This window comes from Lepus europaeus, chromosome 2 (assembly GCF_033115175.1).
Source record: "Lepus europaeus isolate LE1 chromosome 2, mLepTim1.pri, whole genome shotgun sequence".
In the NCBI taxonomy this organism is placed as follows: Eukaryota; Metazoa; Chordata; class Mammalia; order Lagomorpha; family Leporidae; genus Lepus; species Lepus europaeus.
The window spans coordinates 31,246,264-31,265,135 of record NC_084828.1 but is presented as its reverse complement, the minus strand read 5'-3'; the positions used below and the strand labels follow the sequence as shown (position 1 = coordinate 31,265,135).

Genomic DNA, 18,872 nt, shown 5'->3' with positions numbered 1-18,872 from the left:
CGGTCGGGGCGCCAGATTCTGTCCTGGTTGCCCCTCTTCCAGGCCAGCTCTCTGCTGTGGCCCGGGAGTGCAGTGGAGGATGGCCCAAGTCCTTGGGCCCTGCACCCCATGGGAGACCAGGAGAAGCACCTGGCTCCTGCCTTTGGATCAGCGCGGTTCGCCGGCGGCGGCCATTGGAGGGTGAAGCAATGGCAAAGGAAGACCTTTCTCTCTCTCTCTCTCACTGTCCACTCTGCCTGTCAAAAAAAAAAAAAAAAAAAAAAAAAATTGGTGACTATATGTTTGTCAACTTTTTTCATATTAAAAATTATTTTGGCTATTCTGGGTCTCTGTATGTTTATGTAAAATTCTGAAGCACTTTGCAGAGTAGAAAAGAGTCTGCTAGGTCTTTTTAGATGGAATTTTGTTGAATATGAGTGAAGGCCTCAAGAAGTTATTGGAAAAATGGGAAGAAGTTTATTTGGTGCAAAAAATTTTGAAAACCATGCATACACTGGAACTTTAAAATGTTAATGGAAAATGTGTATTATGTGAAACTAATGGGTATCAAAATTTGTTTGCACCAAAATAAACTTACCATTTAATTCCTTTTTTTTTTTTTTTTGACAGGCAGAGTGGATAGTGAGAGAGAGAGAGAAAGGTCTTCCTTTTTGCCGTTGTTTCACCCTCCAATGGCCGCCGCGGTGGCCCGCTGCGGCTGGCGCACTGCGCTGATCCGAAGGCAGGAGCCAGGTGCTTCTCCTGGTCTCCCGTGGGGTGCAGGGCCTAAGCACTTGGGCCATCCTCCACTGCACTCCTGGGCCACAGCAGAGAGCTGGCCTGGAAGAGGGGCAACCGAGACAGAATCCGGTGCCCCGACCGGGACTAGAACCCGGTGTGCTGGCGCCGCAAGGCAGAGGATTAACCTAGTGAGCCACAATGCCGACCTAATTCCATTTTTTCACAAACTTGAAGTATTATATAGATGATTTCTGAGTGGATGGACATCTTAACAATATTTTAATCTTTTAACCCAAAACATTACTCTAATTTTCCATTTTTTTAGATTTTCTTTAATTTCTTTATAGTTTACAGGTCTTTGCATAGCTTCTGTTACTGTTTTTATACTTTTGCAAATTCTATATTTTATGTTCTTTGCTGGTATGTTGAATATAGTTGTTTTTATGTACTAAGATAATTGATATCTTGTGACTTTGCTAAATTTATTATTGTAAAATAGTTTTCTTTGAAATCTTTATGAACTCTTTTTTCTTTGTTTTATTATACTCTCTGGGGTCTCTTGCAAAATCTTGAAGTGTTGATCATAGACATCTTTACCTTGTTCTCAATTTGACTTTATTTGCATATTTTATATTTTATGTATTTGAAGTGGTGGAGTGGGGTAGGGGAGTTTCTCCCATCTCCTAGTTTATTCCTTAGAGGCCTGCAACAGCTGGGGCTGGGCCAAGCTGCAGCCAGGAGCTGGGAACTCTATATGGGTATACCACATGGGTAACAGGGACCCAGCTATTTATGCCATCACCTGCGGCCTGTACCTTAGCAGGAAGCTGGAATTGGAGCAGAGCAGGAACTTAGAGCTTTCTGACGTGGGATGTGGGCTTTCCAAACCATGTCACATGCCTGTTCCCTGATTTATACATAGAAAGCATTTAGGTTTGTATTATTGTGATCTTAGCTTCATTTCTTTTTGTAGATGCCTTTCATAAGGTTGAGAAAGTTTCCTAGATTGCTAATATTACTTTAAAGACTCTGTTTTAATTTATGTATTTTTTTATATACACACCTTAACCAATCTCTACTGATAAACTATTTTGTTATCTTTTTATAGGTTTAAGGACCATTTTAATTCTTTACTTCGAAATTCACATTTGGTTGTTTTGTCCATTTTTTTTTTTTTGTAGGAAATTAATTTGAGAGGCAGATAGAAAAATAGAAGGAAAGAGTTTGAGAGTACATGCCCATCTGTTGGTTCACTGGAGTGGCCTGAAGTCAGAAAATGAATCTTTTTTTTTCTTTAATAAAAATATTTACATACTTGAAACATAGAGTTACAGAGAAAGAGAGTGAGACACATCTTCAGTTTGCTGATTCATTCTATAAATGTTCACAATGGCTGGGGCTGGGCCAGGCAGAAGCCAGGAACCTGGAACTCAGTCTGAGTCTCCCATGTGAGTGGTAGGAGCCCAGAGCCTGGGCCATCATCCACTGCTTTCCCAGTGCATTAGCTGAGCTGGATCTGAAGTGGAGCAGCCAGGAGCTGAATCAGAGGTCATATGGGATGCCTGTATGGCAGGCTGTAGCTTAACTTATTATGCCACAGTGGTCACCCCAAGAAATTAATCCTTGTCTCTCACTTGGTGGCAGGAACCAAATCATTGAACTCTCACTGCTGTTTGCATTAGAAGGAAGCTTGAGTCAGGAGCTGAAGCCAAGTGTTGAATCCATGTATTCCAATGTGGGACATGGGTCGTTTGAATTTCTAGGCTTAATTAATTCCTTTCCCTGGTCTTGGCTTTTTTTCTTTTGGGTTTTTTATCTTTTTTTTTTTTTAAGATTTATTTTATTTATTTGAAAGGGAGAGAAAGACAGAGGCACATATTTTACATTTCCTGTTTAACTTCCCAAATGGCTGCAATCCTGGGGCAGAGCTAGGCTTAAGCCAGGAACCTGGAACTCCATCTGGTTTTCCCATGTGGGTGGCAGGGGCCCAAGTACTTGGGCTGTCTTCTGCTGGCTTCCTAGGCACATTGGCAGGGATCTGGATTTGAAGTGGAGCAGCCAGGACTACTAACATCTGTTGCTCAGATATGGGATACTGTCATTGCAGGAGGTAGCTTAATCAGCTGTGCCACAACCCTGGGTTTTTAATCTTTTCTTTTTGATTTGAAGGGGCTCTTTAGAAACTACTTTTGTTTCTCCATTTGTGTTTGGCAAATATCTTTTCCTGTTTTCAGAATTTCTCTTTATTTTCTTAGTAGTATTCTTTCATTTTAATTTAAAATTTCATTTTAATTTAAAAAACAAAATAACAAGCTTAACTTGCTGTGACAGATGTTAGTGTTTTGTAGCAGCTAACTTGACACTTGCAGTTTCAACTAAGGAAATTAATGTATGTGTTTCAGAATATTCTTATAGGCTATTAGACCTGGAGAAGTACGTTTACTGTGGTAGTCGTCCATACTGAATCTGTGACCCTGGAACTCAGTTGATAACTATTACTGTAGAGTGGTGTTCTCTGCCTTTTTTTTGTAAAACCTTCACAGATATGCTCCCAAGTTTCTATCAAAATTTATAACTTTTTTTGTGCAACAGCTCAGTAAATGTAGTAGGTCCAGCAGTGTTTCCCAGGAAGAATGTTGAAGTAAGTTAGTTGAGTGATTAGGTATGAAGTAGAATACTCTTGCTGTGCATAAGGGGTAACAATTATAGCTTACTTTTAAGTTAGTGCCAAATAAATATGTATTTGAACTTGTGAGTGCTTTGCCTTGTGGACATATGTGAATGCCTGGGCAATCAGGAGAATGAAATCCCGTGCAACTGCTTTTGCAGACATCACGAGACTGCTGTTGTACAGTAGAAATAATTGTGTGTAATAATTGCTACCTCTGTTCACCCCAGTGTGCTGTGTTAGGGTGAAGGTTTTGAACATTTTCATTTGTGCTGTTGTATTTTAAAAAAATTTTAATTGTTGTATTTTAAAGTGTATTATGGACACAAAGAAGTTGAGAATCACTGGATAAGAAAGCAGTAGCAAATAGGCCTGGTTACTGGGCAAGCTATAGATGAGCTTGCTAGGTTTTGCTGTGTGAACTTTTAAGTACATGTTTGTAAACTGTTTACATGTGAGTTATACAGTGGGGTGGAATTTGGCTGCTAATAAAGTATGCTGTGTTTCCACTTCTGAACTGTAGGAATTTTCCTTTGATTTTTGCTTTTCTTTTTGTTTTTGAGATTGTGTATTTCCCCAGTTATCTATATTTATTAGTACCAAATTTGCACAAACTAAACTTAATGTTACATCCTTACATAAACTCTATATTCAGGCTTTCAATTGCTGTTGTACATTTCTGCTTTAAGATACACAGTTGCTGCTCAGTAGTAGCATGTCCATTCAGTCATTGTTCTAAGCAGATTGATAGAGAAGTGATTCACAAAAGGCTTATAGTTTGGTGGTGTTAGGAATCAGAGATACACAGAGGATATTAAAAGTTAAAAGAAGAAGTTTTTATAGGTAGGACTAAGGAGAAGCTCTAGGAAAAACAGGAAAGGTCTGAGAGGGGAGATTAAAATGAACTGGTGAAAGAGTATTCCAAGCAAAGAGAAGTATCTGAGCAAGGACAAATAAAAAGGATTTTGTGCTTTCTGTGATCTGCAGGTAGCCTAATATGTCTGCTTGTGGTATAAATAAAACATACATACTTGGCTTTTTTCCTGCATCCTGGCACAGAGCCCCTAAAATTTTCGGAATTTACTGCCCATTGTATGCTAGGGATATAACTCAGGGGCCAGGGAGGAGAGAGACTGTATAGCTTTGAGATGGAGGGAGAATTAGCATATGGGTTAAGGGGCCAGTTAAGACATCTGCATCCTACAAAAGAGAATCTGGGTTCCATACTCTTCTCCTGTTTACTGTTTCATGCTATAGCAGACCCTGGGAGACAGCCATGGTGGCTGTAATAACTATGTTCCTGACCCTCATGTGGGAGTCCTAGATTGAGTTTCTGGCCCCTGGCTTCAGCCCCAGCTGGGGACCCTTGTGGGCATTAGGAATGAACCAGCAGATGAGAGTGCCCTGTCTCCCTCTCAAATATGTAATAATAATAAATTTGAATTTAAGAATGGTGAATATTTGCTAGAAAAACTAGCCACTATTGACCTGCAGATTAAGTTCAGACACTTATAGCCCATGATTTAACCTATTATGCCTTAAAGTAATTTCCAGTGCTTTGTAAGTGAGTACAGCAGGAAGTTCATGGATGGGCCCATGTTGTGACATAGCAAGTTAAACTGCCACCTGCAATACCTGCAATCTCACGTGAGCTCTGGCTCAAATCCCAGGTGCTCCACTTTTGTTATAGTTCCCTTCTAATGCACTTAGGACAGCAAAGGAGGATGGCCCAAGTGCTTGGGTCCTGTACCCACAGGGAAGACTGGGGTGAAGCTTCTGGCTTGCAGCCATCTGGGAATGGAAGATCTCTCTGTCTCTCCTCTCTCTAACTCTGATTTTCAAATAAACAAAATAAATCTTTAAAAAGTTAATGGAAAGTTGAATGATGTTTATTTTGGTGCAAAATTTTTTGAAATCCATGCATAGTTTTATTCATAATAAACATCTTCCATGAACTTTCTAAAGACCTCTCAGTTGCTTTTAATTAGTGCTCAGTGAGTGATAGTTCTAGGGTAGAAGTCAGCATATATGGTTTACTTTTCTCTTGCTATTTGTTCTCGGAAATTTAGTGCCTTAAAAATTTTAAAAATTCCCTTAAAAAGCCCCTTACAATTATTACAAAATTAATAATTGTGTTATTAATATTAGATACAAAAATTTTTTGTTTTAATATATTTATATAAAGGGAACAGAGCTCAAGTATTTCATATATATAGTTTTAAGAACATAATGATACTTCTGGCCCTCCCTCTGTCACTCTCCCTGACTCTCCTCCTTCCTTTCTTATTTTTCTTTTAATTTTTGTATCACCTACTTTCAACTTATTTTATAGTCACAAGCTTAATCCTCTACAAAATAAAGAACTCAACTCAGGAATTATTACAGATAAGAGCTGTATCAAATCTCAGGATGTAAATTTCACTCATACTTTTTTTTTTTTAAAGATTTATTTATTTATTTGAAAGAGTTACACAGAGAGAGAAGCAGAGAGAGAGTTCTTCCATCTGCTGGTTAACTTCCCAAATGGCCACGATGACCAGAGCTGTGCTGGTCTGAGGCAGGAGCCAGGAGTTTCCTCTGGGTCTCCCACACAGGTGCAGGGGCCCAGGGACTTGGGCCATCTTCTCCTTTCCCAGGCCACAGCAGAGAGCTGGATTGGAAGTGGAGCAGTTGGGAATCAAACTGGCTCCCACATGGGATGATGGCACTGCAGGTGGCAGCTTTACCCACTATGCCACAGTGCCGGCCCCTACAGTACTTTTTTTTGTACTGTACATATTAGTTACCACAGAGCAGAGGAAACATGATATTTGTCTTTTTGGATCTGGCTTATTTCACTAAATATAGTCATCTCCAGTTGCATCCATTTTGTTGCAGATGACAGGATTTCATTCTTATGGCTAAGTAGTATTCCGTAGTGTATATATATCACATTTTCTATATCTAGTCATCAGTTGATGGACATCTGGTTTGATTCCATATCTTAGCTCCTGTAATTGAGCTACTATAAACATGGATATAGATAATTCTTTCATATACTGTTTTAATTTTCTTGGGGTAAATTCCCAGGAGTGAGATGGCTGGGTCATATGGTAGATCTATTTTTAGATTTCTGAGGAATCTTCATACTCTTTTCCATAATGGTTGTATTAGTTTGCATTCCTTCCCACAGTGTAATACAGAACCTTTTTTCTCCACATCCTTGCCAGCATCTTTTACTTTTTGGGTGATAGCCATTCTAATTTGGGTGAGGTGAAATCTCACTGTGATTTTTCTATGCATTTCCCTGATAGCTAGTCATCCTGAGCATCTTTTCATGTGTCAATTGTCCATTTGTTTCATCCTTTGGAATATGGCTGTTTGTATCCTTAGCCTGTTTCTTCATTTGATTGCTTCTTTTGTTGTTGTTGAATTTCTTGAGCTCCTTACATATTCTGGGTAATAATCCTTCATCAGATGTATAATTTGTAAATATTTTCTCCCATTCAATCAGTTTCCTCTTTGTTGAGTGTTTCCTTTGCTGGGCAGAAGCTTCTTGACTTTATGTAATCCTATTTGTCTATTTTTGCTTTTATGCGTGTGGTTATGGGTTCTGCGGTCTTCTCCAAGAAGTCTTTGCCTTTTCCAGTGTCTTTCAGTATTTCCTGTATGTGTTCTAGTAAGTTGATGGTTTCAGGTCTTACGTTTAGATCCTTGTTCCATTTGTGAGTTGATTTTTGTATAGGGTGTAAGGTAGGGGTCTTGTATCATATTTCTGCATGTGGGGATCCAATTTCTCCCAACGCCATTTGTTGAGGGGACTGTCCTTTCTCCAGGACATGATTTTTGCTCTTTTGTCAAAGATTACTTGGTTGTAGCTGTGTGGATTAATTTCTGAGATCTCTTCCATTGGTTCACATATCTATTTTTGTGCTAGTACCAGGCTGTTTTAATTACAACTGCCCTGTTCTGTGTCTTGAAATCTGGTATTATGATGCCTCCAGCTTTGCTTTTATAGGTTAAGATTGCTTTAGATATTCAGGGTCTTTTGCGTTTGTATATGGATTATAGGATTGTTTTATCTAGATCACAGAAGAATGTCCTTGGTGTTTTAAATGGGATGTCATTGAATTTGTGAATTGCTTAGGTTAGTATGATGGTATTAATTCTACCAATTCATGAACTCTGAAGATTTTTTTTTTCCATTTTTTGATGTCTTTTTTTTCTTTCCATAATATTTTGTAATTTTCATTTTAGAGATCTTTCCTGTCATTGTCTAAATTTATCCCACAGTATTTAATTTTTTTATAGTTATTGAGATTGAGCCTGATTTTACAAGTTCTTTCCTAGGTATGGCATTGTTTCTACGAAAAAATGCTGTTGATTTTTATGTGCTAATTTTATATCTTGTAACTTTGCCAAACTCTCCTATGAGTTCTGATAGCCTTTTAGTGGAGTCTTTTGGTTATCATATGTTTAGAATCATATCATCTGCAAAGAGGGATAATTTGACTTAAAGTTCAATCAGGATACAACAAACCCAAAAATTTGAATAGAGAAGGCTTACTATAAAGAAGCATTGGCTAACAATAGATGATTAATTACTAAAAGGTAAAGAAAATTCTGAAGAATAAAGGAAGGACTAAATATGGGAAATCCCCAAGTGTCTGGGATTTACTTCTTGTTGGAGGGGAAGTGATTGATGCTCACGGTGGAGGTAATAAGTTTACTGAGGTCTTCTTTTAAGGGTTTGGGAAAGAGAGTGGGTGTTGCACATCATGTGCTTTTAAACCTATAGGTCCCAGATGAGTGAGATTCTGATAGTCCCTCATGGTACATTATGTATGCTACTGGTATGATCCCACCCTTCATTTGCTTTAAGCAATTGCTTGTGACATATGTAACTAAAAGGGATTGATTATATACTATTCTACTTTGAAAATTCTGCTTAGAGCATGTTTTATTAGTCTTCGAGAACTGATTTTTGGACTGCAAGTTAATCGAATTTGATTTATTTTTGACTGTAAGTTAATGAAAATTTTAAGTACAGAAGTCAGAGATATGTGAAGATCTAACTAGATAAGAGAGCTATAATAGGAATTTGATTATTCACACCAAAAATATGATAGGTACAAATTTTGTTTAAATAGCAGACTTGGTAATTCAAGGATATGATATAATTCACAGAAGTTTCATTTACCTATGTGTTTTATAGAGTATAGGCACTCTAACTTAAAAAACAGAATGTACTCCAAAGGATTTTGCAAGTTAGATTTTTGGAACTGAAAATGCATGTTCCCATAGAAACCGTATTTCCTGGTGTGGGGTTCTTATTTGGCTCTGGAATTTATTTAATTTTGTGTGAATTTGGTTTATATTGCTGTGTAACAATATTTTTTGGGAGATTTACACTTGGAGTTTTTAACTTAGGATTCATTTCTTTTATCTGCCAATTAATAGGGCTATGAAATTCTGCCAGGGACTTGGATATGAGTGGTTGAAAGGTGGATGACAGGTAGGGATAGGAACTCTATGGTTAGGGAAGCTGGGCATCCACAGTTTTATATTGGACCAACTATACCCACTGTTTTTCGCTACTGATTTCTCTTGAAGTATCTCATTTATGTTTGCATTTTTTTCCTTCCAGGTTACATAAATGCATACGCTTGTTTGTATCTCTTTTATTGTATCAAAAGGAAGAGGTTTTTTAAATTCAGAATTTCTGACAAAAGGCTAAGTGGAAAGAGTAAAGCATTAAAAAAAAAAAAAACCTTCAGATTTATGTGCTGAGAAAGGTAAATGACTCATTTTAGTGCTACAGTGTTGTTAACCCAGAAATATTGAACAGAATTTCACTTTGTGATGGTTGGTAATAACAGCATTCCTAAACCATTCCTGGACCTATGATGCAGATTCTTTGTATTTAATTAAATTAAAATGGAGACCAGGCCTTAAAATCCCTGTGTAGACAAAACCAGTTAGGCCTCTTAAGTGAACTAGAGGTTGGTTGATTTGCAAAAATCAATAAAACTTGCACTATTTCTTTTAAAAGCCTAAAGGAAAAGCAGAACTTAAATTTCACCAATTAGAAGTACCCAGCAATCTTCTGATTATATAACTAGGGACTTTCCAACAAGACAGACCAAATAAGATACCTATATAATTACAGCCAGTGAAGTATTTTCTCTGCTGTACTTCTGGGTCTGACCTATTAAAAGCGTCTTTCCCTGTGTTTCCTGGGTGCATTCACCAGAACCCTAATAGTTTGCTGCCCGTTTCATGAATTGTTGTTTGGTCAAGAATATTCTTTAAAATTTTGTTGTGTCTTGGTTTACCTTTTAAACATTTTCAGTAGAGAATTTTTACAGTATTGTACTGCTCACCTTGATATAAGATTGGAAGGACCAGAACCAGGAAATGAAGCTTTCTGTGAAATTCTAGGTAGAATGTAAGGGTACAGAAAGTTTGCTTAGTAAGTGGATCTGATTTCTCTAGAGGAGTGGGGCATTTGCTTATTAGCTGGCCTGGTATTTGTAAGCTTTTGTTCCTTTTTCCATTAATTAGTGCCTCTTTTCCTGTGATCTGACTTGTTCCAGTTCACCTCTGAAAACACTGTTATATTCATTAATTCAGTCATTAATGATTGAGTTCTTACAAAGTGTGAGACACTCACCAGGTACCAGGAATAGTAGTGATGAAACAGTCATTGCCTCCTTAGGACTTAGCATTTGGTAATCAACCGTAATGTGCCACATATTATTACAGTCTTTGTAAATACCAGGAGGACCTCTAACCTTAACAGAAGGCACCTGAATGAGCAGAGACCTTTTGTTTCAGAAGGAGAATTGTATTCTACAGACCAGGAATCAAAGTTAAAGGGAAGAAAGGTTTGGGAGAGAGTAGTAGTGTAAGACAAGACCAGAGATAGGAGAATAGCTTATTGAGGGCCCTTAACCTATGATGAGGATTGTAGTGTTAAGAACATTTCTCAGAGAAGTCATAAATATTATAATTGAAGGGAAATTAAGCTCAAAATTACAGATTAAAAAATTAAAAATAGAGCCATTTAGTGTAGTCACATAAATGCAGAAAACATGTGTACATGTTTGCTCACATGCATATATGAAATACTCGTTTCATTGGTGGGTGACTTTGAAATGTCTATTGTTTGGTGCCTGGCAGTGCTGTAGTGCATGTGTTTCTAAAGTTTCATGTTGGTTTGAGATTTCTTGTCAAGTTGGAATTTTTTTCTGCATTGTTAGAAAGTTTGAAAGCTTGTTTTAGAGGTCATTCTAAGCTTTTCTTCCTCCTGAGGATGAAAACCTTCACCATTCTTCTCTTTGCGTTAAACCGAATTTCGTTTATATTTGGAAATTCAGTTAAAGGAACTGATGACTGACTTATGAGTCACTCAGCACTTAACAGGAAAATCTCCCCTGCTTTGCAGACAGTGATGTTTCAGTTTTCTTGTACCATTATACTATAATGTAATAGGGGGTTTTTATGCTAAGTTTTCATTGGTTACTGAAGGTTTAATTTTCAGTTTCAAATATCATAGAGAAAATATGGAAAGGACATATGCATTGGAATTTGAAAGGCCTAGTTTCATGTGTCCCTTCACTTGAAATCTCTGTTAACTATAAAATGCGATTAATCTGAGAGAGAGAGAATGAAAGAGAAAGTAGGGAAAGTAAGAGAATTTAGAATATGGAAGCAGTTAGAACAGCCTGGCAGACAGTTCAGAGCATAATAAATGCTTATATTCTTTCTCCCCCAAATCATCCTTTTTGCATTTTCAAAGGTTATGTTAGTATGCTGTTTTCTTTATTGACCATTTTAAAAGGACCTATTACATAGGGTCAACTAGGAAAGGAGGGAATCTGTGAAATCCTTTGATTCTTAATTTATATTGAAATTATATTGAAATTGTGAGTTACTCCTTAACCATCTACAGTACTATATTTTGCACAGTGAAAATAGTGTTGAAGAAAGAATTTGAAGGCCTGTATATAGTCCTGGCTTTGTTAATTGATTTTTGTGACATTTGCAAGTGACTCAATTTCTTAGCATGTTGTGCCTTGCCCTTTTTATCCAACAGAAAAAAAAGATCTATACAAGGAGGAAGTTGGAACTCCTCAGAAAGTGAGCTCTAGAGATGGGAGTGGATTGTACTGGATCCACATTGAACTTGAAATTGCTGGTAAAGCAGGAGAGATCCTTGTGCAGTGTGTTTCTAGTTGAGGATCAGGGCATATCACAGACTGAAAGACTGGTATATGGAAAGATAAAGACCTTAGAAGAAAGACCTGGGTCTTAATCACAACAGAAATAGCAGCAATTAATAAAACTTCATTTGAGACGTGAAGGCCCAGGTTTTTAACAATAATAAATGCACAGGTGGAAGATGCCAGTAACAAAAATGGAAGACTATGGATGAGTTAGCCTTAAACATAGAATTTTTCTCATTTCTTATCTTTTTTTTTTAAGATTATTTTACTTGAAAGTCACAGATACACACAAGAGAGGAGAGGCAGGGAGAGAAAGAGAAAGAAAGGCAGAGAGAGAGGTCTTCTATCCACTGGTTCACTCCCCAATTGGCTGTAACGGCCGGAGTTGTGCCGATCCAAAGCCAGGAGCCAGGAGCTTCTTCCAGGTCTCCCATGAGGGTGCAGGGGCCCAAGGAATTGGGCCATCCTCCACTGCTATCCCAGGTCATAGTAGGGAGCTGGATTGGAAGTGGAGCAGCCGGGTCTTGAACCATCAGCCCATGTGGCACTGCAGGCGGCGGCTTTACCTGCTATGCCACAGCGCCAGCCCCCATTGCTTATCTTTTGATCTCTTTCCCTCTTCTTACAAACTTAACTAGGAAAATTCTTTCACCTTTTCTTGTTCCCACCCAGCATCATCTCCTCTCTGAACCTTTTTTCCGTTTCATTTTCAGTCATAATCTATGAAAACGTGAACCATGCTGAAGGTAACAACTGGATTTTTTTCTGGGATACCTAGGCTGGCATTATAGTGAATGATAAATATTAATCATAAGAAAATTTCAAAGACCTTGCTTCTCTCCATAAAATACTATGTATTAATGCAGGTGGCTTGTGCTCTAAATCTGTCACCTCATAACTCAGTGGTACACTGAAATACTAGCATCTTGTTTACAGGTCAGCTGGTTGGCTGGGGTGGCTCTTCTCTATGTGGGCCTCATTCTCTAGAGAAGCGTGGCCTACCCAGATCATGTTTTTCAAGGGAATGCAGAACTTCATGAGGGCACGCCCACGCATGTGTGCATATTGTATGTCTGCTTGCAAGATGAGCACTCACTTGCAACTGGGAATGCCCATCATCATTGCCACAAAGAAACACAGATGGGTGTCACGTAACCAAAGGGACATGGTGTGAGGAATGTGTCAGTAGTTGCTTTAATTGTTGTGCAAACATCTTGAATGTACTCACCTGAACCTAGATGGTAATAAGTCATTCTTCTTGGCCTCTTTTTATTGGTTAAGATTTATTTATTTGAAAGGCAGAATGAAAGAGGGAGAGCAATTGATCTTTGATTTGCTAGTTCTCTTTCCAAATGGTCACAACACCTAGGACTGGGCTAGGCAGAAGCTGGGAGCCAGGGACCCTGTCCTGGTGTCTTACATGAGTGGTGGGGGCCTAAGTACTTGGGCCATTTTCCAATGCCTTCTCAGGCACATTAACAGGAAGTTGGATTATAAGTGGAACAGCAGGACTTGAACTGGCATTCTGATATGAAATGCTATTATCTCAAGCTGCAACTTAACTTTCTGTGCCATGACATCAGCCCCAACCCATGGCCTCTTGATGTAATCAAGAGATGGGGTAAACACAAGATCGATGGGGTTGTTGCCCATGTAACAGCATATAGTAGTAAAAATTTTCCTTCATAGGAAAAAACAGTAAAATAATACTGAGTATAGTAGATATATAAACCAATTACTTAGTTGTTTATTATCACATGTTAATGCAGAGTATGTAGTTGTGTGTGCTGTGCCTTTATATGATCAGCAACATACACAGGCTTGTTTACCAGTGTCACCACAAGCATGGGAGGAATGCATTGTCCTACAACGTTTTGGTAAAATTTTCAGTTCTATATAATCTTCTGATACTACAGTTTTAGTAAATGTGGTCCATTATTGACCAAAACATCTATGTAGATGCATGACTGTATATTGTATCTCTAGTGGGAGGAAGTGAAAAAGTGACAAATGGTGGATACTGGGAGTCTAGCATAGGCTCCATAAATTTTTTGAGCCCTACATTTGTGTCTGCGTTTGACCTTACCATCATTAATTGGATATTTACTATTTTGTATTCTTGCTTCTGTTTAATAATATAATTTAGTAAAGGTAACCTATATACATATACATATACATATACATATATATATATATATTCAGCTTTAAAACGATCGTTGTTTGCCTAACTCAAACTGCACTGCTAGGTCCATCTGCATCAAAATACCTGCTTCTGTTTAATAATATAATTTAGTAAAGGTAACCTATATACATATACATATATATATGTATATATATATTCAGCTTTAAAACGATTGTTGTTTGCCTAACTCAAACTGCACTGCTAGGTCCATCTGTATCAAAATACCTGGCCTTCACTCAGAACCCCTTCGACTGCAATCTTTGGGAGTAGGGCCTAGAAAGCTTCATAATTAAACGAAATCATCAGATTATTCTTGTGCATATTAAGATTTGACAATTACTTCCTTAGTGTAAGGATGTTTGCTTTGTATTGATTTTTCCAACATAATAACTAATAGTTATTATTTGTCCAAATGACTAATTTGCTTTGGGTATTCTATTCATTTTTTTCCTAATCCAGGATTTAATAATTTGCAGTTGAGGGAAATACTGCTTTAGGCAAAGAATGGCTTTCATATATTGGCAGTAATGAGATTACAGACTTGTTAAAGATTTATTTATGGACTGATTTGAAAGGCAGAGTGACAGATATGTATTTCTTTTAATTTTTAATGTTAGGTATTATATAACTTAGTCATGATTCCACTGCTAGTTATTGGTGATTTTCTAAATGAAAGAAAAATTGATTTATTTAAAGAGAATTTTATTTTTCTCATGTAAGTCCTATAAATTTGACAACTCAGTTCTTTCTGCAACTGTTGATACTTCTTGGCATATTTCTTGCTTAGATACTATATTATGTATTGTTAGATAGTGATAGTTATCTCAGCATTATGGAAATGAAAGCTCTTTTATATGATAGACACTGACAGTGCCTATCCCTATAGGGCTGAATATCCTTTGTGAAATGGTTTCATCAAGCATTTTTCAGATTTCAGATTTTGAAATATTTGCATATACATTAGGAGATACCTCATGGATGAGATTCAATTGTAAACCAGAAATTCATTTATGTTTCATATATACCTTATACATATTGTCCAAATATAATTTTATAAAGTATTTTTAGTGAACCTGAGTTTTGACTGTCATCCATCAGGTGTGAGATTTTCCACTTATGTCATCATGTCAGTGCTCACAAAGTTCGGATTTTGGAGAATTTCAGTTCTTAAATTTTTGGACTGGAGATACTCAATCTGTGTGTACCTTCTTTTTTAAACAGGACTCTATAATTTTGTTTTTGTGGCAGCTTTTTCCCTCGTTTATAAATTCATTTTCCAGCCATTTCTGAAGCTGAGTGGGTATGCAGCTTTGTTCTGCTCATGGAGCTTTGAAGTGGAGGGCTGTTGTTGGGGCTCCTTAAACAAGGCAGATTGATTTGCAGGTACCGATGGTCACTTGCCCTCGCTTTTCTGCTTGGAGGGTGGAGAGCATGAAGTGATAGACATGTAGATAAATGGCACATGTAAGGATTTTGGAGTGGCAACATAGGAAGAACGTGGATTGTAGACACTATGTTGGGTGTCTGTTTTGTCTGGACTGTCTACTGTCAGGAGTTTGTATTGTAGGGTAAGATCAAGACACCACAGAATACTGAAGCTGTTACATAGATTGAACTCTTACCTGTAGTTGACTGTAGTTTCCAATTGATACATATTTTTGTAAAACTTTTTGGACTTTTTATTTTAAACTTTTCAGATTTCTTCCCCCCAACTTCTATTTGTTTTGTAGTTTGTCCAGGACTTTGGACTTCTGATTGTGTATATGTTATACATATTTAAATTGTCATGCATCTTTTGAAGTGCAGAACATCTTAACACTTTTATTTTGAGTTAATTTCAAATTTAAAATTGTAAGAAAACAACTTTCCTAACTTATTTTTTCAGAATTACCTAAGAGTAAATGCCCCATTACCTCTTAAATGTCAATATTTAATACTTAAATAATTTAAAATATATTTTCTAAGAAAATACTTTCTTATTCAACTGTAGGTTAACAAATTCAGAAATTTAATATTAATTCAGTACCCTTACTAACCGTGCATATTTACACTTGTATTTCTCCGTTTGTTCCAATGTTGTCCTGCATAGCATTTAGTATGAGATGCAGTCCACCTTCCTGTGCGGCATTTGATAGTCTCTAGTCTCTTTTCCTGTGGAGACACAATTTTTTCTTCTTTCATGATGTAGACATTTTTGGAAGATAACAGAAAAATCATTTTGCAGTATCCCACAATTCGGATTTATCTGATGCTTCCTCAGGGAAACATTCAGGTTAAGCTTTTGTGAAAGGATGGTCACAGTTTATACTGTATCAGGAGGCACACACTCATTTTGCCTGATTTTTGATAATCTTTTGATTAAGGTTGTGATAGGTTTTTTGCTATAATGTTATTCTTTATCTTTTTATAATTTGTGAGGAGAGAGTTTGAAACTATGCCTGTTCTGTTTTTCATTAAAACTTTTGCTTGGTAGTTTTAGCATCCACTGCAGATCCCTGACTGAATTATTAGTGATAAATGCAAACCATTTTACAGAAAGATCAGCAGATCCTAATTTATTTAAGTGACTAAGCTTATTTTTCCAATCATATCCATGGAACTTTCTTTATTTCATGGTACTATTTTATGGTTTTTGGCAACTTACTTTAAGAGATACACATGTACAATGAAAGAACATGGCTCTTATTCCAGAAAGGTTGAGGAAAGATTTGATGGTGGAATCCCATGCCTCCTTTTTCTTTTCTAGTTAGTGAAGTGTAACAGATGATATCAACCATCAGAGAACTGAGGCAAATGGGGACAAATATTCCATTCAGCGTAGGGTCTTTTATGATGGTTAGATTAAAGAATGGAATGAACTTTGAATAAACTTTGAATAAACTTTGAGCTCTACATGATGTATCACCTGCCTGTTACTTAGCCTGCCAAAGTGTGTCTTTTTCAAGTGTCTCAGGTGCCCAAGTCTTCTTGGGATTAACCATCCTGCAGATCACTTCCTGTTTTGAGGCATAAAATGGGGACAGTGTGAAAAATGGCTCAGAAACTAAGGTAGTACTCCTTGGGAGGTAATGTAGGCACTCCCTTTTGGAAACCTGAGAATGGAATAAGAGCTCTCCATAATATGTTTTGTTCTTTCTAAAAGAGCAATATCATTCTTAATGAAATCTGTTTTTTCTCCTTGACTCTTATTTACTTTATTTGTTTCCCTCCCACATTTATTTTCTTTTCTTTGTGTATTTTCAGAGTTCCGAGTGTAATGATTTTGTGTTTTCACTTTCTATAGCATCAGCAGACATTTCTGAATCAGCTGAGAGAAATTACTGGGATTAATGACACTCAGATACTACAGCAAGCCTTGAAGGTATGGCCTCTCTTCTATGACATACAATTTGTGATAGTCACTTTTCTCTACTGTGTATCCTATTTGAAAGTTGGGTTTTTTAGTTAAGCCATGTGGTGGTACAGATACAGTAATGGATTTTGATAAAGAGCCTCACTTGATGTAACTGAGCATCTTGGCTTTCAGCAATCTAATGTCCCATAAGAACCTGGGAGTGACAAAAACCCTTTTCCTATATGAAATGGTGGGATGTGAATATTAAACATGATAATGATTTTGCTCAGGAGCCATGATTTTACTAAAAGGTGGTGCAACATGGTGTGAGTTAGAGGAAGAGGTGAAGGAATAGGGAAAAGTAAAAAATTAATAGAGGGCCAAAATGTAAATATTTTCCTCCTAGAAGGAGAAATATAATTGACTTCTATTCAACTTATGCCATATTCACCTTGAAATTCTTCAGAATATGCAACAATTGCACCATTTTGATTGTATCTTATATGCCTTTCCTTTTCATATCGACACCTGGGTCTGTCAAATCACATGGATATTCACATTAAAAAGAAAGAGATCAAGTCAGTGAAAAATGTTCAAAAGTAGAACTGTGTATTAAGATGATTTTGTTTATTATTACTAAAGAATAAAAGAACTAAAACCTTTTCACCACTATAGTCATGTACAATTCCAGCACTTTGGACCTTACTCTATGAGACAAAGTTAATTATATAATTCTGGATTCTGAGCTGGAGGTTCTTTGTTTATTTCTACAAATAATTTATCTTTTAGATAGTTATAATCAAAGTAATAATAACTACACTTATTAATACTTAATAGTAGCAGGCATTATTTTAAATATTTTATGTGTCTAACTAATCCTCTAAACTCTAGGAGATAAGTATTTTTCACTCCTCCCTACTTTGAAATAGGGAACAGTGAGATTGAAGTAACTTTCGCAGAGTCACACATGATTGTGTGGAGGAGCTTTGAATAGAAACCGAAGTACCATCAGGGATCCCAGGGACTCCATCTCTGCTTCCTTCAGTAGAATTTTGCTTCACCTTATTCTCCCACCGGGGAAGTGATGAGAGAGTATTGTTCAGAGCATCAGTGCAGGGCTTCATGCAGCCGCTGTCATTATTTGGGGAGGAAGCAGAGATGTTGCGTCTCATTTTCTATGATCATAACATTTAAATGATTGCTTATCCTTTCTTTATTCTGATAAATATCATGACTAAATCATTGCATTATCTATTTTCAGAAAATGCTTTCTCATTGTATAGCATTGAGGTTGAGTCTTCACCCTAACATTTTGACAGAGTAAATTCTGGGAATATCCTTTTATTCCCCTAGCTTGGGAAACATAAATCAAACAAATTTGTTCACATTTCCTTTGATATAAGTTGTGTAAGTGTTAGGCTTTTTATTTTTGTTTTTAAATTTTCCTTTTATGGAAAGATAGAATCAGGCAAGTCTCTTTTCATTGTTTTACTGTATTAAGAGTTTTATTACATGTTATTCTGACATCTCTTTTCTGAATGAGCTTGAGTATCAACTTGTCTAGGTATGCTTTTGTGAGAACAATGTAAAATTTATATATTTAACTTAGTTATAATTGTTATCTTGACACTTTTAAATATTTCTGACTAGGTGTTCTGTGTTCCTTCCTACTATCAAGCTTCAGTAAATTTTGCTGTTTTCTTCCTATGAGCCCTTTATATTTTGCTTGTTAAGTTTGCCCCTAGATATATGTCCAATGCC

The 18,872-nt window shown here is 36.8% G+C and overlaps 1 protein-coding gene across 6 annotated transcripts in view; it reads left to right on the top strand.

The window, feature by feature from the left end:
• Positions 1 to 18,872, top strand: part of USP25 (ubiquitin specific peptidase 25) — a 163,131-nt gene that overhangs the window by 15,413 nt on the left and 128,846 nt on the right. For all 6 annotated transcript variants that reach the window (XM_062206615.1, XM_062206623.1, XM_062206608.1 and 3 more), the window contains exon 2: positions 17,061 to 17,138. In XM_062206615.1, the coding sequence (XP_062062599.1) occupies positions 17,061 to 17,138 (78 nt within the window). The remainder of the gene's footprint in view (positions 1 to 17,060; positions 17,139 to 18,872) is intronic.